At 48.7% G+C, this 26,573-nt stretch overlaps 1 protein-coding gene across 6 annotated transcripts in view; it reads left to right on the forward strand.

The window, feature by feature from the left end:
* LOC106732314 (disintegrin and metalloproteinase domain-containing protein 20-like) overlaps window positions 1-26,573 on the forward strand; it is a 106,479-nt gene that overhangs the window by 27,908 nt on the left and 51,998 nt on the right. For all 6 annotated transcript variants that reach the window (XM_025186913.2, XM_025186918.2, XM_025186915.2 and 3 more), the window contains 2 exons: window positions 7,258-7,427; window positions 13,767-13,845. In XM_025186913.2, coding sequence (XP_025042698.2) covers window positions 7,258-7,427; window positions 13,767-13,845 — 249 coding nt within the window. The remainder of the gene's footprint in view (window positions 1-7,257; window positions 7,428-13,766; window positions 13,846-26,573) is intronic.

Below are 26,573 nucleotides of genomic sequence, written 5' to 3' on the forward strand. Positions count from 1 at the left end.
CAAGCCTCTTTCAAAAGAGAGCATCTAGACTGCAACCACTTCTTTTGAAAAAGTGAGCCGCCTTTTCAAAAGAGACCACCCAAGCAGTCTCGGTGCTCTCTTTCCAAAAAGCCCTGTTGGCATTCAAGAACACCTTTTTTCGAAAGAGCACTTTCAAAAAGTTGAAAAACTTTTGAAAAAACCGCCTTGTTCTTCTTCAAGGATGTCCCCACGGGTGCTCCACTATGGGTGCTGGGCTTGCCCCGGCGCCGCAGACGGAGACTTGTCATTAGCAGTGTCTGGCCGGACCACACATGTGCCACAGGCTCGCGGCTTTCATGCTCTTTCTGTCGCGCGGTCCGGCCCCTCCGCCAGTTCCTCTTCACCGTCTCAGGCTGCAGATGCCTGTAACCGCGCTCCTCTCTCCACAGAGCTAGACGGCTTCTAGTTCTCCCTTTCTATATATAAAATTTCCTTTTCCTCCCTCTCCCCTCTCTCCCCATAAAGTAAAAAAAAAAAAATTCTTTCAAGAGAGGAAGGACAAACAAGAACTATCGGGAGTGAAAGCAAAGACCCTCTTACCTCCCGCCTCTCAGCTGTTCTCCTGTCAGCTTCTTCCTATAGAGCTCCCTTCACAAAAAAAAAAAAAAAAAAAAAGACCGACTGTTAAGATAACAAGAACAAAAGATAGCTGGCCAGAGCCATTACCAGGCTATCAGCCTTAACAACCACCTACTGTTCAAAAACAACAAGAGATAACAAGCAGCAGGCTGCCGGCAAATGTCAGCTACCGGCTTTAAAAAATGCGGCTCCTGCCGGGAGGCAATGCCAGCCTCTGAAAGATCCCTGCCAGCAGCCTTTAATGGCAGGGACAGCCAGGCACAGACACCGGGGACCTCTGGCATTCCAAAGCCATGTCCCCCTGCCTCCGGGCTTCAAAGACTAAGCGGCCACGGGAGCCTACAAAGACGCCGGCTCCCCAGCCGGCATCACTTCATCCGCTGCCTCCTCCTCCGGCGCCGAGCGTTGAGCCGGCGCCGAGAGCAGCCCCGGATCTGATCACGGCACCGGCCCCGACACCGGCCCCGCCTTCGAGTCACCGTGCGGCGCCGACCCGTTCTGGGGCCAGCGCGGTGCAGATTGCTCCTGCTCTGCCGCACCAGGAGCTGAGTAATTCAGCGGCTAGCGCTTCAGCGCATACCGCAGTTCAGTCACCCCAGAGCCCTGCTGCTGCTTTCCATTCCCCACGCCGCCACAGATACTCCAGTTCCCGCTTCTTCTCCCCAGCACTGTCCTCTCCTCTGCCGGTGCTGCGATCCCCACGCCGGTCCTCTCATCGGTGCCGCTCTCCGCGCAGCTCGTCGAGACTGCCCTCCCCCTTTCTGGCTGCTGCATCTCCCCATTGCAGGCACCAGTGCAGACATCTCTCTGCCTCTCCTGCCTCCTCTAGGGCATCACACCTCCGCTCCTGCTTGCCCTGCTCCCCGTACCATTATCGGTATGGCAGCCACTCCAGCTTCCATCTCACCACTCTTCAGAGCCGGAACATACTCCCTTCGTGCACCATGCCTCGGGGTCTTCCATTCCGGTCTCATCTCCTCCGGAGGATGCAGTGAACCCCGACGACAGCTCTCCTCTAGACGACCTCCATCAATTCCAAGAATTATTTAAACGGGTAGCGATTATACAGGAGATTCCCCTACAAGAGCTCAAAGATAAGCAACACAAGCTTTTTAGGAATCTCCAACCGCGACACAGTTCACGCCTCGCCATCCCTCTCGACGAAGGCATCCTGGAACTGGCTGACGAAGTGTGGCATGCTCCAGCGTTAGCCGTTCCCACCAACAAAAGAGCCGACAAGAAATATTTCGTGCCACCAAAGGGCATGGAATTCCTCTTCGCCCATCCACAGCCTAACTCTTTAGTAGTCGACGCAGCTCAGCAGAGATCTAGAGCCCCTCACCTCAAACACCAGAGCTCTGATAAAGACGTAAGGACGCTTGATGTCCTGGGCAGAAAGGTATACACCTCAGTGACTTTACTCCTCAGAATCGCCAATTACTTGGCGCATCTTTCCAACCATTCCTTCGATACAATTTCACGCCTCACTTCTCTCATGAATCATCTCCCCGATTCAAAAAGATCGATCCTGAGATCACTCATCCAAGAGGGCTACACATCAGCGAGAACATCCCTCCAGATGGCCATGGACGTGGCTGATACTGCTGCTCACTCTGCCGCTACGGCTATTGTTATGCATAGAGCTTCTTTCAAGCGGCAGGAGTTCCAAAGGAACTGCAGACAAAAGTCGAGGACTTACCCTTTGACAAGGATAAGCTCTTTGCAGAGACCACGGATGCAATCCTGCACTCCTCTAAAGACTCTCGGAAAACCCTGCAAACTCTGGTGATGTATACGCCCCCCTTAAAGAGACGTCGGTACTCACCCTATCAGCGCAGATATGATTACCCCTACATTAGACACCAGGGCTTTGTCTACACTGGCATGAATTTCCGGAACTGCTTAAAACGGAATACTATTCCATTTTCAGTTTTTCCGGAAAAGGAGCGTCTACATTGGCAGGCTGCTTTTCCGGAAAAGCCCTTTTTCCGGAAAAGCATCTGTGGCCAATGTAGACGCGCTTTTCCGGAAAAGAGCCCCGATCGCCATTTTCGTGATCGGGGCTTTTTTCCGGAAAAGACTACTGGGCTGTCTACACTGGCCCTTTTCCGGAACAGTGTTCCGGAATAAAGACTTATGCCCGCGCGGGAGCAGAATAGTTTTTCCAGAATAGCGGCTGATTTTGTACAGTAGAGCGTCGTTGCTTTTCTGGAAATTCAAGGGCCAGTGTAGACAGCTCGCAGCTTATTCCGTAAAAGCGGCTGATTTTCTGGAATAAGTGGCCCAGTGTAGATACAGCCCAGTGGCAACAGCAGCACCAACAACAGAGGCCTTTTGACAACCAGCGTTCTCGCCGGAGGCCTCAACAACGCCGAAACCTGAACAGCAGAACGAACATGACTTCCAACAGCAAGCAACAGATTTGATGTGTTGGTCGAGGGCGAGCACACAGCCACAGGCAGCACCGTGAATCGTTCAACCCAGATATTCCACTACCGTCTAAGACCCTTTCTTCATCAATGGGCAAAAATCACCATGGACAAATGGGTCCTCGAGATTGTTCAGTTCGGCTATCCTATCCCTCTCATAGCCATCCCACCAACCACCCCTCCCACCCGATCCCTCTTCAGGGACCCCTCTCACGAAACCCTCCTCAGACTAGAGGTCACCCGCCTTCTCTCTCTGGGTGCCATAGAGCCAGTTCCGAAGAACTTCAGGAACAGGGGCTTTTACTCTCACTATTTCCTCACCCAGAAAAGGTCCGGAGGCTGGCGCCCTATCCTAGACCTCCGTCATCTGAACAAATTTCTCGGGAAACAACGATTCAAAATGACAACGTTAGCTGCCATAATCCCTATTTTAAATCCACAGGACTGGTTTGCTGCCCTCGACCTCCAGGACGCCTATTTCCACGACCCTATCCACCCTGCTCACAGAAGGTTCTTGCGCTTTGTCGTGGCGAAGGACCATTTTCAATACAAGGTCCTCCCCTTCGGGCTATCCTTAGCCCCCAGGGTGTTCTCAAAGGTCCTATCCGCGGTCACGGCCTTTCTCCGACGCCAAGGGGTGCTCATCTTCCCTTATCTGGACGATTGCCTGCTCAAAGGCGCTTTGGCACACGAGATCTCCCACATGGTTCACCTCACGATGCAAGTCTTTCGATCGCTCGGACTCCTCCTCAACGAGAAGAAGTCCGTCTTGCATCCCACTCAGGACATCGAGTTCATTGGGGCCTGTCTGGACTCACTTGCTGGCAGAGCGTTCCTACCGTTGCAAAGGTTTCAGGCCATCCAGAACCTCATTTGCACCATCACTGTGAGCCCCACCGTTCCACTCATCACATGTCTCAGACTCATGGGCCACATGGCCGCCACAACTTACGTGGTGAAATACGCCAGACTACACCTGCGTGCCCTTCAGCACTGGCTGACCCTCGTATACCACCACACCAGATACGATCTCCACAGGCCCATTACACCGCCACCTGGCGTTCTTCAATCACTCCGATGGTGGACCAGCCACACAAACCTGCTGTCAGGTGTACCATTTCACCCGCAGCAGCCTCTCCACCAAATCACAACAGTCGCCTCCCTACTAGGCTGGGGGACCCACATGGGTTCCCTCTCGGTACAAGGCCAATGGTCCCCATGAGAAGCAAGGTTGCACATAAACCTCCTAGAGCTTCATGCTATTTTCAACGCATGCAAATCCTTCCTCGTCTACATTTGGAATACCACTGTGACGATACTTACAGACAACATCGCAGCCATGTACTACGTAAATTGCCAGGGCGGCGCTTGCTCCCGTTCGCTATGCATGGAAGCTATCCGCTTTTGGAACTGGTGCATTCGCCACGGGTTGACTCCTTTGGCATCCTACTTACCTGGCACCACAAACATGACGGCAGACTTCCTGAGCAGACACTTCCACTCGAAACACGAATGGGAAATGCACGACAGCATATTACACGACATCTTCCAACGTTGGGGGACTCCCCGAGTGGACCTCTTCGCAAGTCCTGCCAACACAAAATGCCGCAAGTTCTGCACCAGAGCGGGCCTGGGCCACGCATCTCTAGGGGATGCCTTCCTCATGACTTGGCGCGGACCCCTCCTTTATGCATTTCCTCTCATTCCCAAGGTCCTTCAGAAGCTGAAGGCGGACAGGGCTACGCTAATCCTCATAGCCCCAGATTGGCCTCGCCAGCACTGGTTTCCATTCCTGCACCACCTCTCTGTGCGGACACCGATCCGCCTTCTGCCTCTCCACGACCTCCTCACACAAGCCCAAGGACACCTGAAACATCCCCAGATACAAATGCTGAACCTAACAGCATGGTTCCTAACTGGCTGAACCCATGTGAATCTCTCTGCTCTGCCGCAGTCCAACACGTCCTAGTACAAAGTAGGCGACAAACCACGAGGAAAACTTACCTTCACAAGTGGCACAGATACGCCTCCTGGTGTACCTCGAACCACCACGATCTGACACGTCCATCCATTTCCTCCGTACTGGACTATGCACGGCACCAAAAAAACAAGGGTCTTGCGTTAGCCTCCATCAGGGTGCACCTCGCAGCAATATCAGCATTCACACCACCTATAGATGGCGTTTCTATCTTTGCCCATCCTACGACTAAACGATTTCTCAAGGGCCTTATCAATATGGACCCACCACGTAACCCAGTCCCTCCTGTGTGGAGCCTGGACGTGGTACTCGACGCCCTAATGAGGCCACCGTTCGAGCCTCTGGCGACCGTATCCTTACAATTCCTCACTCTGAAAACGGTTTTCCTGCTCACAATAACCTTTGCACGCAGGGTTAGCGAGCTTTCCGCCATGATGGCCATTCCACCATATACGATTTTCCGTAGCGATGGGGTAGTCTTGAGATTACATCTGAGGTTCCTACCCAAGATTGTCTCCAATTTCCACGTTAATGAACCAGTCATCTTGCCAACCTTTTTCCCGAAGCCCCATGCCTCGCCACGAGACGCGGCCCTACATTCCTTGGACATCCGCAGGGCCTTAGCATTTTACATAGATCGTACTAAATCATTCAGGCTTACGGACCATTTATTCGTCTCCCTGGCACACAGATCAAAGGGTCAACGTCTATCTTCCCAGAGAATCTCAAATCTCGTAACCGCATGCATAGTGCAATCGTACGCAACGAGAGGGTTGCCCCTTCTGTCCCAACCACACGCTCATTTCACTAGAGACATGGCCACATCTACAGCATTCCACAGGGGCGTATCTCTGAAGGACATTTGCGGAACAGCGACCTGGTCCTCTCATGGGACCTTCGCTAAGCATTATTCTCTCTCTCTCTCTCACTCAGATGGGGCAGTGGCGACTGTGGTGCTCTCCACGGCGGATAAATAGGGTCTCCTTGCCCTCCTTCCGTTTTTGGCGACTACCGCTACGCAGTCACCCATAGTGGAGCACCCGCGGGGACATCCCCGAAGAAGAAAGCGAAGTTACTCACCTCTGGTGCAGTAACTGTCGTTCTTCGAGGTAGTGTCCCCGCGGGTGCTTCACTACCCGCCCTCCGCCCCGCTTCGGAGTCCTCTCTCTCTCTCTGCTTGTCTCTTACAGACTCTGAGGTGGTTTCGAGGAACTGGCGGAGGGGCCGGACCGCGCGACAGAAAGAGCGTGAAAGCCGCGAGCCCACGGCACATGCGTGGTCCGGCCAGACACTGCTAATGACAAGTCTCTGTCTGCGGCGCCGGGGCAAGCCCAGCACCCATAGTGGAGCACCTTCGGGGACACCACCTCGAAGAACGACAGTTACTGCACTGGAGGTGAGTAACTTCACTTCCTTTCGATTTAATTTCGAAAGAACTCGACGGTAGTCTACATGCAGGGGAAGTGTTTTTGAAAAAAGGCCACTCTTTTTTAAAAAACCCTATAGTCTAGACACACCCTGTGTGTCAGTCCAAACTAAGCAGCCAGTCCAGGCAAGGCAGTCCAGCAGCTCTGTTCACTGTGCAGATCACTCTGCCTCTCTTTGGACCCAGAGTCAGTTTGCTTTCCGTGCTCCGTCCCAGGCACCACTTTCTCAAACAGCCAGAAGTACTCACAGTACCTTCTATGCAGGTTTCTTCAGGCCCTTCTTAGCCACAGGCATGGCCAGAGTCTCTCCTCTCCAGGGATAATCACCAACAGCCCCTGAAGCAGCCTGCTAGATTCAAGCCCCAGCAGGCTCTCAGCAACAGGCTCTAGTTTCCAGCAGCAGCTCCAGGACTGGAAAAGGCTCCACACTAGCAATCTGGCTCCTCTCTCCAAAATGGAGCCCACCAACCGTCTCCCTGAAGGGAAGACAGCCGTTTTTCCCTCCTTTTTCCCACGGGCTCATGGGAGTTGTAGTCTCTAGAGCTAGATTGCAGCACAAAGTAAAAGTCAGAGGCTCCTTTAGTAAAGGGAGTCTATACAAGTACTGTTTGTAATTATGATATGCAAACATTTTTTCCAGCTAGACACAATATTTTCACATCAATGAGCCTCCCTTTAACATTGTGATTTTAAGCTGAATCCTGCAGCTACTGATGATGCCAATATGGGGAGGGACACTAACAATGTGCATCCATTAAGGACAGTATCTTAAAAGTATTACATGTGGATTACATCTTTTTAATAGTTAATATTATGTTTTTAGATGTACCGTCCATTTGGTCTTCACGTTATACTGATTGGATTAGAGATCTGGAATGAAAAGGACCTTATAACAATTACTCACCTTTTGGATCAGGTTGTTGGATTTTTTTTAAACTATGTTCAAAAGTTCCTTCGGCACCGGGCACATTTCGACCACACAGAATTAATCGTGTAAGACATTTATTTTAATCTGTAACAATATGTGAATTACACTTATTAATTAGGTATTTGAAATATTTTGCAAGATTCTATTCGGAAATTAGAAAAAAATAACCTCAAAATGGTATCCCTAATTCTCCAGTGTAACCTAACTGGCCATTGTAGCACTGGGTACAAAGGTAGTGCAGTAACATGAGGATGTATGGCACTAGCTTGTAAAAAGGATGGGTCTATAGTATAATTGAAAACTCACAGTTAGCCCATGCTAAGTTACTCAGGATCATGGAGCGTGGGCCGTAAAGTTGCTTAATTATAGTGCAGACTTCTGGGCTTGGGGTCAAGCACAGGCTCTAGGGTCCTGTGAGGTGAGAGGGTCTCAGAGCTCAGATTGCAGCTTGAACTGCAACATCTACGCTGCAATTTCCATCTCGCTGCCTGAACCCTGTGAACCTAAGTCAGCTGAAATCTAATTACAGTGTAGACATACTCTAAGAATGGTGGGTAATTTTTAAATCCAGAAACACCCATTTGTGATCATTTTGTGTAACCTGCATGACACAGGTCAGAAGACTACCTGTATTGATTCCTCTTTCAACTAGAGCATATCTTTTAGAAAAATGTCTAGTCTTGATAGACAGTGATGGAGAATCCATCACAACCTATAATAATTTGTCCAGTGGTTAAAGATATATGCCTTGTTTCTAGTCTAAATGTGCCTGTTATAACCCTAGAAAGCCAGTTTCCCTAGCAACCAGGACTTATGCTTTGCTTTCTATCTGAGGGGTATGAACAGTATATTTCCAGCAGTTACAAGTAACCACACAATTTTTTCTAAGCAAGTATATTTATTTTTAAGGTAAATACATTACAGAGAAAGCATAATAAAAATAAACAGATTTAAGCACAAAGGCTTTTCTTTGTATGTTGATTTCTGAAAACCCAGTTTGATTCAGTATATGTGAGCCTCCCCAAGAAGTGGTAACCCTCTGGAGGTGCTTACAATTGAGTGCTTCACCTTAATTACAGCTGCACATCATTTAATGTGATATAGGAAATCGTGTACCAGCCCCTCTGCCATGTATGCTGGCCAAACTGTACAGTCTGCGACAAAGGATAAATGGACACAAATCAGACATCAGAAATGTTAACACACATAAACTTGTAGGGGAACATTTTAACCTGCCTTGTCATGCAATCATGGATTTAAAAGTAGCCTTTCTTCTACAAAGGAATTTCACCACCAATTACAAACCGGACTGCATTATGACTTTCATGGGCCTTAGGCACTTTTGCCTTCGTGGGCCCCTTCCTCCATAAAAAAAATATTAAAAATTATTTTTGATATAACTTTAAATACTTCAACATTTTATTTTTTTCTGTTTTAGGCAAAATTTGATAGATTTTCATGGGCCCTAAAAGTTTCATTTTTTTCTGATGTGAGAAAAAAATTAAAACATTTTCTCCGACCCTAAAAGTTCATTTTTTTCCTTCTGATTTTAAAAGAAATTAAAACATTTTTATGGGTCCCTAAAAGTATCGTGGGCCCTAGGCACTGTGCCTACTGTGCCTAATGGATAAGTCAGCCCTGATTACAGAGAGAAAGACTGCAGAACTGGAATTCATCAACAAATTTGACACTGTTACCCTAGACTTGAATAAAGACATTAAGTGGTTAACTCATTACAAAACTAATTTCCCCTGCCTTTAACATCTGCATTTTCACATCAAAGGCTATGAATGGGACACATCCAGACCATTTAATTATCCTCATTAACACAGTTTCTACAGTTGACAGGCACTTCTTTTGCTGTCATATATATATCTTGGTTTCTATTATTTCCACACCAACTCATCTGATGAAGTAGGTTTTACCCACAAAAGTTCATGATTCTATAAATTTTTGTTAGTCTCTAAGGTGCCATGGGACTTCTTGTTGTTTTTAAAGTTAAAGACTAACATGGCTACCTCTCTGAGACTTTGCAATTTTTAAGGACATCAGAGGCAAGAAGCCAGTACAAAGATGACTGCGAAGAATTATAAAAAGATCTCACACAACTGGGTGACTGGGCAACAAAATGGCAAATGAAATTCAATGCTGATAAATGCAAAGTAATAAACATTGGAAACATAACTGCAAATGTACCTACAAAGTAATGGTATCTAAATTAGCTATTATAATTCAGGAAAGAGATCTTGGTATCATGGATAGGTTTCTGAAAGCATCTGCCCCATGAGTAGCAGCAGTCAAATAAGCTAACAGAAATTTGGGAACCATTAGGAAACGGATAGCTAATAAGAGAAATTATTATAATATCACGATATAAAATCTGTGAGAGACCCTCACCTTGAATACTGTGTGTAGTTCTGGTCAACCCACTCCAAAAAGATATGTTATAATTGAAAAAAGTGCAGAGGACAGAAAAAAAATATTAAGAATATGAAACCGCTTCCATATGAAGGCAAATCAAAAATATTGGGGATGGGTTAGCTTAGAAATGAGATGACTAATGAAGGCTATGATAGATTTCTATAAAATCATAAATGGTGTGGAGAAAATGTTGTTTATCCCTTCACATAACTTGAAGGGATCACCTAATGAAATTAACAGGCAGCAGGTTTAAAATAAAGATAATTTACCATTTCTTCACATAACCCACAGTCATCCTGTGAAACTCATTGCCAGATGATGTTGCAAAGGCCAAAAGCATAAGTTGGTTCAAAATAATTATATAAGTTCATAGTGGAGAAACCCAACAGTGGCTATGAGTTAAGGTGATCAGGGATGCAATTGTTCTGCTCACTTGCACTGATGCATCTGGTACCAGCCACTGTTCAAAGACAGGATACTGAACAAGATGGACCTCTGTCTAGTCTGTGCCATGTGGCCATTTTTATTGTCTTACATACCAACAACTAGAGTAGGAGTAGTCAGAGCAACAGCTCCGTCATCTCAAGCTTGAGTGCCAGGATTTTTTGAAGGCAACTTCTTGAATCAAATTACCTGTCAGATATCCTCTAGCAAAACCAGATGCTAGAAACACATGGGCTACGTCTTGAAATAAGGGATAAGGGATCTTTCGGAAAAGGCTTTATTTTTCGAAAGATCAGTATCTAGACTGGTGCTTTTCTGCGACAAAGCTCTATGACGAAAAAAAGCAGCAGCCATTTTTATGCTAATGAAGAGCGGAAGATTTAAATCCCTGCTTCATTAGCTATTGCGATAGGTCTAATTTACATCCCTTTTCCGAAAAAGGGATGTAGTCTAGATGTAGTCCTGATGTTTTATGGCTTAGGCTACAAGCTGGTTGCATCTGTATGCTGTTATCAAACATTGCAAAGTAGACTTCATTGAATGGTAGAAGATAAGACTGGAAGGAAACTCAAAAAGGTGGCTAGTCCAGTCTGTTTCAGTCAAGGCAGGACAAAGTAATAACTAGAGCACTGGTGTATGTTTAACCTGTTCTTAAAAACCTCCAGTGATTTTTTTTCCATCCATGAATTTTATGTGCACCAGTAATGAGGTGATGTGCACCATCAGTAGAAACAAAATACCTAGATATATATTTTTCAAAATTACCATAGGTATGAAAGAATATTAAAGCCAGGGCCAATTAACAAGATGCACTGCTACAGGGCTTGAAGGGTAGCTCTGAGCTGTGGTACGGGATTAGGATGTGGAAGGGAGTGAGTGCTCCAGCTGGGGGTGCAGGCTCTGATGTGAGGCTGGGATGAGAGGTTTTGGGTGTGGGAGAAACTTCTGGGCTGTGGCTAAGGGGGTCAGAGTATGGGTGAGGACTCAGGGCTGGGGAAGGGAATTGGGGTGCAAGAGAAGACGTGAGGAGCAGAGTCCAGGGAAGCTGATCTCAGGCAGCTCTGGGGAAGTGGCTGGCATGTCGCTCTGGCTTTTACATGGAGGGGTGGTTACAGAATCTCCACGTGCAGCTCCTGCCCCAAGTGCTGCCCCCACAGTTCCTACTGGCCACAGTTCCCAGCCAATGGGAGCTGCAGAGCCAACAGCATGGTGTCCCTGTAGCTGCCCCTCCACCTATGAGTTGGAGAGACATGCCCGCCGCTTTTGGGGAGCCATGTGGAGCCAGGAAGGGAACTTGCCAACTCTGCTGCACAGTCAGACTTTTACCAGCCTAGTCAGTGGTACTGAATGGAGCCACCAAGGTCCCTTTTTGACCAGGTGTTCCAGTGGAAAACTGAACATCTGCCAACCCTATTAGGCAGCTGGAATAATCAGGAGGTGCATGGCACCTGATGGTCTCTTTTGGGGCTGTAGAGGGAACGCTGCTGTGTTCCCTGAGTTTTCAAAGGTAGTCACTAATGAGACAGCTCCTCAGTCAGTTTCTTGAATATTCTTGGATGTATTTCCTCAGGCCCTGCTGACTTGTAGAGATCTAATTTGTCTAAGTAATTTTTAACTTGTTCTTTTCCTATTTTAGCCTCAAATCCTACCTTATTTTCACTGGCATTCATAATGTGCAATAGCTATTCATTTTTTTATTAAAACGGAAACAAAAAAGTCATTTAGCATTTCTGTCATTTGTCCCCCACCTCTCTCCCGTTGAGTAGCAGGTCTAGCCTGTTCTTGGACTTCCTCTTGCTTTTAATGTATTGGTTGATGATAAACCCGTGCAAGTGATCATGTTTCTAAAAACAGTTTAATGGCCCCTTTTCTATACTACTGTAAACAAGTTCCCCAATAGTGAAGGCAATTTGTGTGAGATCATCACATATAGCTTGGTATAGCTAAACTGGGAGGTGTACCAAATCACACCAGCTAAGTTCTGGCCCTATGTATATGAGAATGGGACAACTGCACTCTGATTATGTATATTTATCCTAATTAAAGTGATTAATATTTTAATATGGAATCACATAACTAGCTACAATTTTAACATGATCACCAGTATTCCTTATAAGGTGAGCACTTGGATGGTCACTCAGGAGATTCAAATGCTGCCCAACCAATTAGCAGAGTGCCCACAGCTGGGTTTTGTGTTTCTATTGGTGGTGCATAGAGCCGGTCCAAGGTGCGGGCTGACCAGGCTACTGCCCGGGGCACCCCATTGTAGGGGGCACCGCACGGGGCTGCCATACCGCATGAGGGCGGGGCCACGCATACGCCGGGCACCCTTGGGTGGGGCTGCGCATGCACCACGCTCCTGGGGCCCGGAGCACATGAATGGCTCAGGCTGGCCCTGGTGGTGCACATTTGTACATGTCTCAGTACACATATAAAAATTATCCCGCAAGTAGGTGGAAAATATACATACATGGATAGAAAAGATTAGAGGGAACATTGATTGTCACTGCTGCCAGTGAAATATGTTTCAGCAGAGATGTTTCCAGTTCATTCTTAGGGGCAGACTTTTAGTCAGTAAGACATGTCTACACTTAAATACTGGTTAAATGAATAGTCGAATAACCTCATGAATTCTTATCGGTTAGTCGACTATTCTATAGTCCCCGAGGGCAGGGCTGGCAGCCAGTGCACTCCGGCCTCACTCCTGAGGAGCCCCCTGACACTCCACGCTGCTGCCTCTGTATCAGAGGCAGCAGCACGGGGTGGCAGCAGCCCCTGTCTAGTGGTGGGAGGGTCTGAGCTCCCAGATCCAGCGTGAGCCAGAACTGAGCCAGGCTGCCTGCCCACCCAGCTCCTAATATACTTTAAATGCAGAGCTACAGCGGGGGTAGGTCCTGGACGCATCGCAAGCCAGGACTGAGATGAGCTGCTGGCTAGCCTGCTTAAAAAATTTACTGGTGGTGGGGGAAGGGGGAAATGTGTGTAGTCTATAGCAATATCCTATAAGCTTTTGCTTGTTGGTTAATCGGTTAATCGATTACACTATTACATCCCTAGGCTACACTAGCGAGAAGTTTGACCTTCCAGATGTCGATCTTCTATCATTCGATTTAGCTGTTCTAATGTAGACCCATAAAATGAATGCTGAAAGCAGCCCCTGATGGCATCGTCATTCTGTGAGGAGTAAGGGAAGCTGACAGGAGCATGTGTTCCCATAGGTCTCCCGCTGTGTGGACACCTCCACACCTCAGTGTAAGGTAAGCCAACTCCAGCTACACATTTTGCATAGCTGGAGTTGCGTACCTTAAAACTGATCTGCCTGGTCTAGTATAGAGCAGGCCTAAGGGAATCTGTATTGGTGGGTATTTATGTTACGAAAAGATGAATATACAGGTAAGAATAAAGTGTCTTCTTATAGCTCTAACCATAGGTTTATATTATTACTCTTTATATTTAGACTGAATGCATTTATAGCTGTAGAGAACAGATGAATATTAATGGAATAGTCTATATCTTTTTTTCTGTATTTTGTATTACAGTGGTGGAGCTTATGAATATGATGGATATTCATATGGAGACAATCTCTGCACTAATTTTCCCTCAGTAGCTACTGTCAAAGTATGTGAAATATATTTTGCAATACTTACACTTTAAAAATTGATAATTTAATTAATGCTTTGCTAGTAATTCAGTTCATAGATTTTAAGCATAGAATGATGGTTAAGCTTCACATTCTGTATATTACATACAATTTAATTAAGATATCCCTATATTAAGCACAGTAACTTGAGTCAGACCAAAGCATTTCAATCCTCACAAGACTATTGTGTCCCACAGACCGACAATAGAAGGGACCAAGGTGTTACTAAGACCCTTGCAATAGCAGGGAAGAGACTAGGTGAAAGATGTCTAAGTGACCTTAGTTGATGATTCATGCCCCTTCCAAAGGAAGTAAAATAAAAACCAAATAACCCCCATGACCCTGCTAATCTGATCTGTGAACAAGTTCCTTCCTGACCTCAAATCTGGCAATCAGTTAGACCAGGGGTGGGGAACCTAAGGCCCAGGGGCCAGATGCAGCCACTGGTTTGCCTGGATCTGGCCCTTCCTCTTCGAGTGGTCCCCGTGGGTGCTCCACTCATGGTGTTGGGCTCATCCCGCACTGCAGCTCGGATGCTTTGTATAGCTGTTTCTAGCCGGGTGCGCATGCGCAGGGTGCAGCTCGCGCCGTTTGCGCTCTTTGATCTTCGCGCGCACCCGGCTTCCCTGTCAGTTCCTCTTAACGGTCCCTGAACACAGAAGGAGCTTCTGATCTCTCTCCTCACAGTAGTTCTCCTTCCCTCAGGGAACCTGTAGTTACTTAGTTAATTGTATATAGTTAGAGTTCTTTTGTTGTCCTTTGATCTTATCTACTAAAAAAAAAAAAAAAAAAAAAAAAAAGGAAAAAAGCAAGCCTCTTAACACCTCACTAAAGCCACGGCTTACAGCGGCTCCCTGCAGTTACCAACTGCGGATAAGTTTAAAAAAAAAAAAAACCCTCGCAGAAGGAAGCTGACAAACACCATGCCTGGATCTCTGGGCTTTAAGAAATGTAGCCTCTGCAGTGATCCAATGCCTACCTCAGATGGGCATTCGCTCTGTATACGTTGCCTGGGGGAGAGCCACACTCCCCATACCTGTGGGCATTGTTCAAAAATGACAGCCCGTACTCGGCGTGACAGAGAGATGAGGCTCAAGATGTTTCTCCTCGATAAGGCACTGGACCCCAGGGCAGAAACCTTCGAACAGAGGGACAGAACCCCTAAGAGACGGATTTCGTCCCCGGACTTAAGGGAGAAAAGGCTAAGGATCTCCCCAGCTAGATCCCTGCCACCCGATATATTGGTGGTGGGTGATTGTGCTCCCTCTGAATCTGTCCCACGATCCTCTTCATCGGGATCAGGGACGAGGGAGAATAAGGCTGTGGCGCCTCAGAAAGCGCATTCAGCATTGGACGCAGCCTCGGTGCCGGCAAGCACAGCCTCTGCTAAGAAGCAGCCGGCACTGCACTGCTCCTCAACAAAGCCCCACGAAAAAGCCTAAGGCTCAAAGACCTCTACCGGCACCAGCATCTCAGCCAGCAATGTTGCCGGCGCCGAAGTCAGCTGCAGTGCGGGCAATCGGTGTGCACCGGCACCGCTCTCCTCCCCACAACAGGCAGCTGTTGACAGGAGCATATCCCCTACTGTGCCTCCTGCATTTGGGAAAACCTCTCCCTTGCCGTCATCCCCTCAGCCAACTATGCAGATGCCGCGTGGAGCTTGTCAGTTACAGGCAGCCCCGGCACCGGGGGAGGCAGCGTCCCAGCAACAGCTGACAAGCGTACCAGCACCAGAGCAGCAGCCAGACCTAGGAGCTCTTCCCCAATCAGAGGTGCCTGTACCAGTTCAGGGACGGAGCATGCATCTTTCTTCTTCCCCAAGATTTTCACCTGGCCCCTCTCCTCCAGGAGGGCATGGCTCGCCTCGGCATCATGGGTACCGACGTCACAGTCCCGGGCATTATACTTATTACAGAGGGGACTCTCCTTATGGCCACCCCCATTATAGGAGCTGCTATAGACGTCCATCCTATTCTCCATCATGTGACCGTTCTTATTATTACATTCCACACAACGGGCACGACAGACAACATACTAGCGATAGATCATCTAGGTGCTCATCTCCTCATCCATCAAGGTGTTATTACAAATGTCATCGCTCTCCTCCATGCTCACCACAGTCACACTCCCGTCACTATGACTTCCAACGCCCTTTGCGCTACAGTTCACCATTGGCGAGGCACTCTCCAGCGTATCAGCACTGTGACCGGGACCTGGCTTCTCCCTCATGCAGTTGAGCTGGAACATCACGTCACTCAGACCTGGAAGATGGCCAGTTGTCTGACCAGGATGATCATCAGTCTGAAGACCCAGCCCCTGGCCTTTCACTTTCATCTTCACATGTGGCGGTCTCTCCCCCGGACTCATCCCCACCGGATGATTTTAAGCAGTTTCAGGATTTATTTAAGCGGGTAGCGCAATCCCAGGAAATACAGATAATGCAGTCCCAAACGAAACAACACCGCCTCTTGAAGAATTTGCACCCCAGACAGAGTGCAAAGATGGCCATTCCTATCGATGAAGCCATTATGGAGGTAGCCGACACAATTTGGCAGACACCAGCTACGGTGGCCCCAACTTGTCGCAGAGCTGATAAACAGTATTTTGTTCCATCCAAGAACTTGGAATTTCTCTTCAACCACCCTCAGCCAAACTCCTTAGTGGTGGACGCCTCCCAGCAACAGGCCAAAGCACCACAATATAAGACTACACCTAAAAAATTGGACACATTTGGCAGAAAAGTTTACTCTTCAGCAACCCTTCTTTTGCGTATCTCTAATTATGTAGCGCTATTATCGAACCATAATTTTGACAACTATGAGAAAATATCTCAGCTGCTCCAATACCTCCCAGAGAGCAAGCGCCCCCTCTTAAAATCCCTAGTGCAGGAGGGTTTTACGGCATCCAGGGCGAGTCTACAGATCTCCTTGGATGCAGCGGATACAGCAGCTCGAACCACGGCAACTGCAATAACAATGAGGCGCTCCTCTTGGTTGGCCTCCTTGGCGGTCCCAAAGGAGCTCCACACAAAAGTCAAGGATCTCCCCTTCGATAAAAACAAATTATTTGCAGAGAAAACGGATGAGATACTCCATTCCGGGAAAGATTCTCGGTTGACGCTCCACACCTTGAGAATGTATACACCTCCCTTTCGGCGCAAGAAGTATTACCCGTATCAGAAACGGTATAATTATCCTTATCAGAGGAAACAACAGCAGCAGCGAGGCCTAGATCAATCACGCCAAAGACAGCGTCCTCAACGCAAACGGTCCCAACCATTCCGCTCAAACAACCAGCAAAATCCCAAGCAGCACGTTTGATGGTTCGATCGAGGGCTTGCAACGACTACCTTCTGTGATGGCTCAACAACAAAGACAAAACATTCCTCTGTTTCACCATCGACTTCGACCTTTTCGAGACCAATGGATGGCAATTACATCAGACCATTGGGTATTACAACTGGTGGCATCTGGGCTTTCTATCCCCTTCATTACCATACCACCCACAAATCCACCACGAATCCCTTTTCAGGGACCCCTTTCACGAGAGCCGCTTAAAAGAAGAGGTACAGCGTTTGCTCTCCGTAGGAGCCATAGAGCCCGTACCCCTCCAGTTCAGAGGAAGGGGCTTCTATTCGAGGTATTTTCTCACAGAGAAGACCAGAGGATGGAGGCCGATCCTCAACCTGAGAAAATTGAACAAATACCTCCACCATCAGAGGTTCAAGATGGTCACCCTTGCCAAGATATTACCGTCACTAAAGAAGGACGATTGGCTCGCAGCCCTCGATCTACAAGACGCCTACTTCCATATAGCCATACACCCAGATCACAGGCGTTTTCTCCGTTTCACTATCGGCAACGAACATTTCCAGTACCGAGTGCTACTGTTTGGCCTTGCCTCTGCCCCCAGAGTGTTTTCAAAAACTCTGGCGGTAGTAGCAGTGCACTTGCTACGCAAGAATGTAATCATATTTCCGTATTTGGACGACTGCCTCATAAAGGGCAGGTCCAGTCAAGAAGTCCAACACATGGTGATGCTGGTCAGACAGACATTTTGCTCGCTTGGCCTCATAATCAACGACAAGAAGTCTTTGCCGGATCCCATGCAAGCTATACATTTCATAGGCGCATGCCTCGATTCCATCGCGTCCCGTGCATACTTACCCCGGGAGCGCTTCCAACTTTTGCACGATCTAGCCACAGTAGTCATCCAGGCACCTACGGTTACGGTACTTTCCTGTCTCCGCCTTATGGTCCATATGGCCGCTACCACCTCTGTGGTTCAGCACGCCAGACTTCATTTCCGTTGCCTTCAACATTGGTTGACTTCTGTGTACATCCCGGTGAAGCATTCCATGCACAAAGTAGTAACTCCTACTCCTCTAGTTCACAGATCTCTGAGTTGGTGGTTGCATCCAGGAAATCTGCTAGCAGGAGTTCCGTTCAAATGCCAGCAACCGTCGAACCAGTTGACTACGGATGCCTCCCTCTTGGGCTGGGGAGCACACATCGGAGGTTTCTCCATACAGGGCAGATGGTCCGCACTGGAGGCCCTCTCCCATATCAACCTCCTAGAGCTGAAAGCCGTATTTCTCACCTGCAAGCATTTCCATTCACTGATAGCTGGAGCACCCGTCCGCGTACTTACGGACAACATAGCAGCTATGTACTACATCAATCGGCAGGGAGGAGCGCGATCACGCGGATTATGTGCACAAGCAGTCCGCCTATGGAACTGGTGTATAAGAAACCGTACCAATCTGGTAGCATCATACTTACCAGGTACGAGCAATGTCACGGCAGATGTCCTGAGCAGAATTTTTCCTCAGAATCACGAGTGGGAAATTCGTCCCGACATCCTGGAAGACATTTTCTGGTTCTGGGGGATGCCACAAGTAGACCTCTTCGCGACCTACAAGAACAAAAAATGTCATCTTTATTGCTCCAGAGGGGGCATGGGAAAGGAGACTCTGGGCGATGCATTACTAGTCCGTTGGACAGCAACTCTACACTATGCATTCCCACCAACAGTGCTGATCCTGAGAGTAATTCAGAAAATCAGAGAGGATTCAGCCCATGTCATTCTTCTAGCGCCAGCATGGGCAAGACAACCGTGGTATCCATTCCTCCACAGAATGTCCCGATTACCACCACGCCCCTTACCTCTCTTCCCAGACCTCCTCTTCCAGAACCAGGGATTACTGCCAAACAAACCAGAGAACCTTCACCTGACAGCGTGGTTCATAAGTGGTTCGGGGTAGACGAGCAACTCTGTTCAGAAGCGGTAAAGACTGTATTGTTGAACAGCAGGAGGCAAACCACAAGAAGCTCTTATGTGGCAAAATGAAAGAGATTTGTGGTTTGGTGTGGGGAAACTGACACTCAACCGCATTCTGCACCAATGCATACGATCCTTGATTATATTCTATCTTTGCACCAGTCGGGTCTCTCTATGTCTACGCTACGGGTTCACCTCTCTGCAATTACCGCCTTCCATTCTACCATCAGAGGTCATTCAGTATTCACTCACCCTATGACAAAAAGGCTGCTTAAGGGGATAGCTAATCTTAAGCCCCCACAAATGCCCATTCCTCCTTCTTGGAACTTGGATCTGGTACTTGATGCATTAATGTACCCTCCTTTTGAGCCTTTAGCCACCACTTCGTTACCAATGCTCAATAGCTAGGTGGTGTTCTTGTTGGCCATTACATCCGCCCGCAGGGTCAGTGAACTGGCAGCGTTAATGGCAACACCAGCTTACACAATTTTTACCAAGGACTCAGTTACTCTTCGTACTCATCCAGCCTTTATTCCTAAGGTCGCTACGCAATTTCATGTTAATGAACCAGTCGTTTTGCCTGTTTTTTATCCTAAGCCCCATACTTCAAATTGGGACTCCTTGCTTCATACCCTAGATGTACGTCGAGCATTGGCGTTCTATATAGACAGAACACGGGCCTGGCGTAAGACTGATCGATTAATAGTGTCTATAGCAGATCGTTCCAAGGGCAATGCATTGTCCTCCCAACGCCTCTCTAATATCATAGTCTCCTGTATCACCATGTGCCATACAATGCGCAACAAGCCACTCCAGACTGTACCTAGAGCACATTCGACGAGGGTGGTAGCAACTTCCACTGTTTTTGCCAGAGGAGTTTCTCTGCCGGAAATCTGCAGAGCAGCCACATGGTCTTCCAACTTGACTTTTATGAACCACTACGCAATAGTGCGCAGATGGATACCTGAATCTTCAGTGTCTTCAGCAGTGCTTTCAGTCATTGATAAACTGGAACTCCGGGAACGCACCGGGAGCACTGCTACGAAGTCACCATGAGTGGAGCACCCACGGGGACCACTCGAAGAGGAACGAGAAGTTACTCACCTTGTGCAGTAACGAGGGTTCCTCGAGATGGGTCCCCGTGGGTGCTCCACGCCCCACCCTTCTTCCCTGTTCCGGAGTTGTTTTCTTTTTCTTTGTACCCTTACAGATACAGAACAGTGAGAGGAACTGACAGGGAAGCTGGGTGCGTGGGAAGATCAAAGAGCGCGAACAGCGCGAGCTGCACCCTGCGCACGCGCACCTGGCTGGAAACAGCTATACAAAGCATCCGAGCTGCGGTGCAGGACGAGCCCGACACCATGAGTGGAGCACCCACGGGGACCCATCTCGAGGAACCCTCGTTACTGCACAAGATGAGTAACTTCTCGTTACGGCTTAGGACCTCCCACAGCATTGGGGAGTCCATACTGGCACTCCAGTCCTTACACTGCCACCCCCAATCTCCAACTGATTTTCTGTGGGCTAGTGGCCCACAACCAAAAAAAGGTGTGCGGGTCTCTTTCTAGTAGGCCACGTGGATACACAGGCCTATATCACATCATTCGCCCGATTCCATATGCAGTGTCTGCAAGGTTGGCTCCCCTTGCTTTACTGGCTAAACAGATGCCATACAAGGTCCAAGATGACTGTTCTCACTAGAGTTCTCATCTCCTTTACTTCTTCTTCAAGCAGTGCTCCACTGTAGGTGTCGGGCTTGTCCTGGTGCCACAGATCGGAAATCTTTTCCAGCCGTTGTCCACCAGACCACCAGAAAACATGCATGAAGCGCGTCTCATGCCTTTTCGTGCCGTTTGTGTGTACGTGGTCCAGCTCCCACCAGTTCCTCCATACTATCCTCAGCTGTGGACAGAGTGAACATTCTCTCCCTCACATCCTGTCAAGATCGAGAGAGAGAGTATATTTGTTAGTTCATAGTTCTTACTTGTATTTAGTTAGATAGTCGTAGTTAAAAAAAAACTTCCTGTTAGTGTAGTTTTTCTGTAAATAGTTAGGCAAGATGCTGGGATCACCTGACTTCAAAAAATGTGGTGCTTGCCATGAGGCAATGCCTGCCTCCAATGGCCATTCCCTCTGTATTAGATGCCTTGGGGAAGGCCACATCCCGCAGAAATGTCTCCATTGCTCAAAGCTCCCAGCCCGAGCAAGAAGGGACAGGGACATGCGCTTAAAAATGCTCCTTTTTGACAGAGCATTACAGCCACAAAGTACTGATCCCCAACCACCTCAATCCTCAGGGCCCACAGACTAGCCCAAGAAGATGAAGAAGAGGCTGCCTCCTTCCCTGTCTCTTCCTCCCTCCTGGGTGAGCGTTGGTGACAAACCAGGCACCTCAGGCACATCCGCTACATGCGGTCCTGAGAAGCCTAAGCAAAGCCGAAGTAAGTTGGCGCCGAGCCCATCAGTATCGGGCTCCGCTATCTCTGCCACTCTGCCGGTGTCCCGTTCAGCACCAACAGCACCTACGGCCTCAAGAACATTGCCTACCCTCAGACACTCCCCGGCACCGGCATGCCCGCCAGCTCCGAGCCACTCGCCGGCACCGAGACGTTCCCGGGCACCAAGTCGCTCTCCTGTACAAAGGTGTTTGCCAGTACCGACTTGTCTCCCGGCACTGAGACTTTCGCTGGCACCGAGGTGCTCGCTGGCACCGAGATGCTCACCGGCACTGAAGCACTGATACTGAGGCACTCCCCAACACTAGGATGCCCCTTGGCGACTAGACACTCACTTGTTCCACCTGCTACAGTTGCAGTGGAACTCATTCCTCACACTGCAATTTCTACTCCAATTTCCTCCCCGCCTGAGCAGATTATGGAAAGGTCACCCAGGTCACCCACTTTATCGACCCATTCAGACTATTACAGATGATCACGTTATTCCAGATCGCCATACCGCTATCACCGGTTGTTATCGCGCCATCGCCGTTCATACTCCCTCATCGGCAGGTGGCATCACCCCTTTCACCTCACCGTTCCCATTCCTCAGTCATCGAGGAGCACTCACAGCCTCCCTCATCTTCAAGGCCACCAACACCATCGGGGGTCCCACCTCATCATCCTAGGAACGTACAGCAACCTCCTTCTATGCAAAAGGGTATTCAAGGTCAATCTCCTACGGACCAATCCTCTTCGTCCCCAGACGATGCAGTCTTCCAGGGTAACACCTCTCCTTCCGACGATCTGCACCAATTTCAGGAGCTTTTCAAAAAAGTCGTGGACAGTCACAGGGTGCAACTGGGAGAAGTACAACAAAAACATCACCATCTCCTGCTCAATATTAAACAATCACACCAGATAAGAATTAGGCTACCACTGGATGACACTATCCTTGAAATAGCAGACGACATCTGGCAGCTACCAGCATCTGCTCCACCCACCAACAAAAAGGTGGACAAAAAGTACTTTGTCCCCTCAAAAGGGATGCAGCCTCTTTTTACTCATCCACAACCTAACTCTTTGGTTGTAGATGCAGTACAACAGAAGGCAAAAACACCCCTACACAAACCCACTGCTGCGGATAAGGATAGTGAACGTCTGGACTTGTTCAGCCGAATAGTATATTCTTCGGCAATGCTGACATTGCGGATGGCTAATTATTCAGCATTATTGGCTAACCATAATTTTTATAATTACGTCAAACTTGTACTGCTTCTAGACCACCTGCCTAAAGCCAGACGAGATATCCTAAGAGCAGTAGTGCAGGAGGGATATGCAGCCTCCAGGACGGCTCTACACATAGCCCTAGACACTGCTGACACCGCGGCACGTACAATAGCTACCTCAGTTGTCATGTGCAGGGTGTCCTGGTTACAACAGTCATCTGCCCCCAAAGATCTCCTGTTGAAGGTTGAGGTCCTCCCCTTCAACAGGCAAAATCTATTTTCAGAAAGGACGGACCAACTATTCCATTTGGGGAAAGACTCCAGGATGACCCTTAAGACACTTGGAATGTACACACTGCCTTATTGCCAGAAAAGATACACTCCATACAAGAGACAGAGACCCTTCCCACATCAACCACCAGCATACAGACCTCACGAGCAACAATTAGGCAGACAATGCCAGCAGAGGAGGCAACCCCCACCGAAAGCGTCCACCCACCAGACCACCAGGCAATAGGTTTGACGCTTCGGTCAAGGGACTGAGAACCATTTCTATCATCGATCCCGCCTGTGCTTCAAATACGGTCTTCCATCACCGTTTGAGACCTTTCCTTCTTCTTCGGGTAGTCCCCGTGGATGCTCCACGTCTGGTGTCGGGCTGGTTCCGGCGCCGCGAATCGGAGCTTGCCATAGCTGTGATCGACCGGGTCGCGCATGCGTGAGCAGTCTTCGCGCCTTTGAACAGCCACGCGCGACCCGGTCCCCGCCAGTTCCTCTCATCCGCCCCTGGTCGCGGACGGAGTTCTGTTCGTCTCCTCTTTACCTCAGCGAAGTCTAAGAAAGAATATAAAATAACATGTATTTACTGCTTGGCCTTTTAAAGAAATGAGAAATTAAATAACCCGGGCATGATTAATCTTAAACCGGCGGCTTAGACCGCGACTCCGGTCATTTTTGCCGCAGCCTTAGCCCGTCGGCTCACTAAAAAAAAAAAAAAAAAAAAAAAAACGAAGAAGAAATAATAAATTAAAATAATATAGAAATACAAAATAAACTGAAACCTATAAGGAAACGGGAGCAGAAGAACACCCTGCTATAGAGAGGGGCGTAAGACAAGGCCTCTCAGCTTTTTAAAATGCCGGGCTCCCCCGGTTTCAAGAAATGCTCCGTGTGCAGAGAGTCTATGCCGCTCTCAGATGGCCACTCTGCATGTGTCCGCTGCCTTGGGGAGGCACATATTCCCCAAAAGTGCATGCACTGTGCCAAGCTTACTTCTAGAGCCCGCAAGGAGCGGGAAAGGCGGCTAAAAGAAATTTTGTTTGACAAGGCATTGATGCCTTCTACTTCGGCAGGATCCTCTGCCTCAGACCCCACTCTGGAAAAGCGGAGGGCTCCTTCCCCGAGTGCACCTTCCCCAAAGAGGAAGAGAGCCTCTCCTTCTAAGTCCCTGCCAATAGCCCCGCAGCCGCGGGGCAGCGCAGGAGGAAAGCCGGGTGCCTCTGGTTCCAGGGCAGCCCGCGCACAGGCAGCAAAAAAGCCGCCCGGCACGTCAAAGCCGTGGCCACAGCCGGCACCGCAGGAGCCCCTTAAAGGGCCAGCTCCGTCGGCACCCACGCTCCCGGTGCCGACCCCGCCAGCCTCCTCACTCAGCTCTCCTCACAGGGAGCTGTCCTCAGCACCGTGCGCACCGGGAGTGCAGCCTACGGATCAAATGCCTCCTTCATCACACTCCATTGAGTCTGCAACCCTGCAGACCTCTTGTCAGGATCAGCTACCACCTCAGGCTTCTGCGGTACCATCCAAGGCAGATGTTCAGGTGTTCTCTCTCTCACCCTCTCCGGTGACATCCCCTCACCTCTCTACTCATGCTGATCACAATATGGGTCATAGGAAGCATTATAACCGCAGTGCGTCTTCTCATCATCACTACCATAGGGAACGTAGTTGTTCGCACCATAGGCGCTCCAGGTCTCGGTCTCCTTCCAGATACTCGTCACGGCGTTCGTACTATGACAGGCACGGCAGCGCTAGATCCTCGAAACACTCGTCACCTTCACACTCTGTTCATCATGCCTCGCATTACCGTAGCCATTATTATGACGAAATTTCCCGCTGTAGTCAGTCGCGATCTCGCTGTAGGTCACCATGCTCCTGTCGTTCAATAAGTCCATGTTCCACACATTCTAGACATCAGGAACAGCCCTTGCGGAGGCCTACATTACCCCCACGTTCCCCGACCCCCAGGTCACAGCAGTCAGACCTGGAGGAGGGACAACTTTCTGAGTCAGAACCAGACAAGTCTCCTAATGCTAATTCTTCAGTATCTTCGCCTGTCAAAGCTATAACTCCGGACGAGACGTCACCCCCTGATGATCTAAAAGAGTTCCAAGATCTTTTTAGACGGGTAGCACAATCCCAAGAGGTGCAGATTACTGAGACCCAAGGAAAACAGCATAAACTGTTCAAAAATTTGCACCCGAAACAACAGCGGAGGATTGCCCTACCGATAGATGAAGCCATTATGGAGGTGGCCGAAGATATCTGGCAAACGCCAACATCAGTGCCACCTACTAACAAAAGAGTGGACAAAAAGTATTTCGTTCCATCAAAAGGTCTGGACTTTCTTTTTAATCGCCCCCAGCCTAATTCGTTGATCATCGATGCAGTTCGCCATAAGGCAAAGACTCCGCAATTTAGAAATTCCCTTCCGGACAAGGACTCTAAAAAGTTGGATTCATTCGGACGTAAGGTCTATTCTTCCTCAACCTTACTCCTCCGCATTGCTAATTACGCTGCACTCCTATCAAACCATAATTTTGATAACTATTCCAAGCTTCCTGAACTCATGCAACACCTTCTGGACAGTAAGAAACCTCTTCTGAAAGCTATAGTTCAGGAAGGGTTCGCGGCATGCAGAACATCCCTTCAAATCGCCGCGGACGTAGCGGACACCGCAGCGCGAGCCATGGCTTCAGGCATCGCTATGCGTAGAGCCTCATGGTTGTTGTCGGCAGGAGCTCCTAGGGAGTTACAGACCAAAGTCGAGGACTTGCCCTTCGATAAACAAAAGCTGTTCGCTTCCACAACCGACGAAATTCTACACTTGGGGAAGGACTCACGTACTACCCTCAGAACTTTGGGTATGTACACGCCACCCTTCAGACAAAGGAGATACTATCCATTTCAAAGGAGGTACGACTATTCCTCATATAAGCAACAGCAGCGTGGACCTGAACAGCCTAAATTTCGACAGCGCCCGCAACGCAAACGCCAACAACAACAATAAAATCGTCCACCAACCAGACCTGCTCCTAGGCAGCAGGTTTGACTCCCATGCCAAGGACTCGAACATGCCTCCAGTGGTCATTACACAGAAGCGTGTTTCCAACACATTCAACCATTGACTGAAGCCATACATACATCAATGGGCCAGCATCACGTCGGACCGATGGGTCCTAGAATTGATAACATCAGGCCTCTCGATCCCATTCATTTCAGTTCCCCCCACTACCCCCTCAACTTTAGCTCTTACCGTGAACCCATCCCACGAGACCGTTCTTCGAGAAGAAATCCTTCACCTTCTAAGCATAGGTGCCATAGAACAGGTCCCGAAGGAGTTTCATGGAAAAGGGTTCTACTCCAGGTACTTCCTGGTCCCCAAAAAGTCAGGGGGTTGGAGGCCAATCCTCGACCTAAGAGGTCTAAATCGCTTCATTCGCAAACAGCGCTTCAAAATGACCACGCTGGTCAAGATCATGCCGG

This window comes from Pelodiscus sinensis, chromosome 1 (assembly GCF_049634645.1).
Source record: "Pelodiscus sinensis isolate JC-2024 chromosome 1, ASM4963464v1, whole genome shotgun sequence".
Lineage (NCBI taxonomy): Eukaryota > Metazoa > Chordata > Testudines > Trionychidae > Pelodiscus > Pelodiscus sinensis.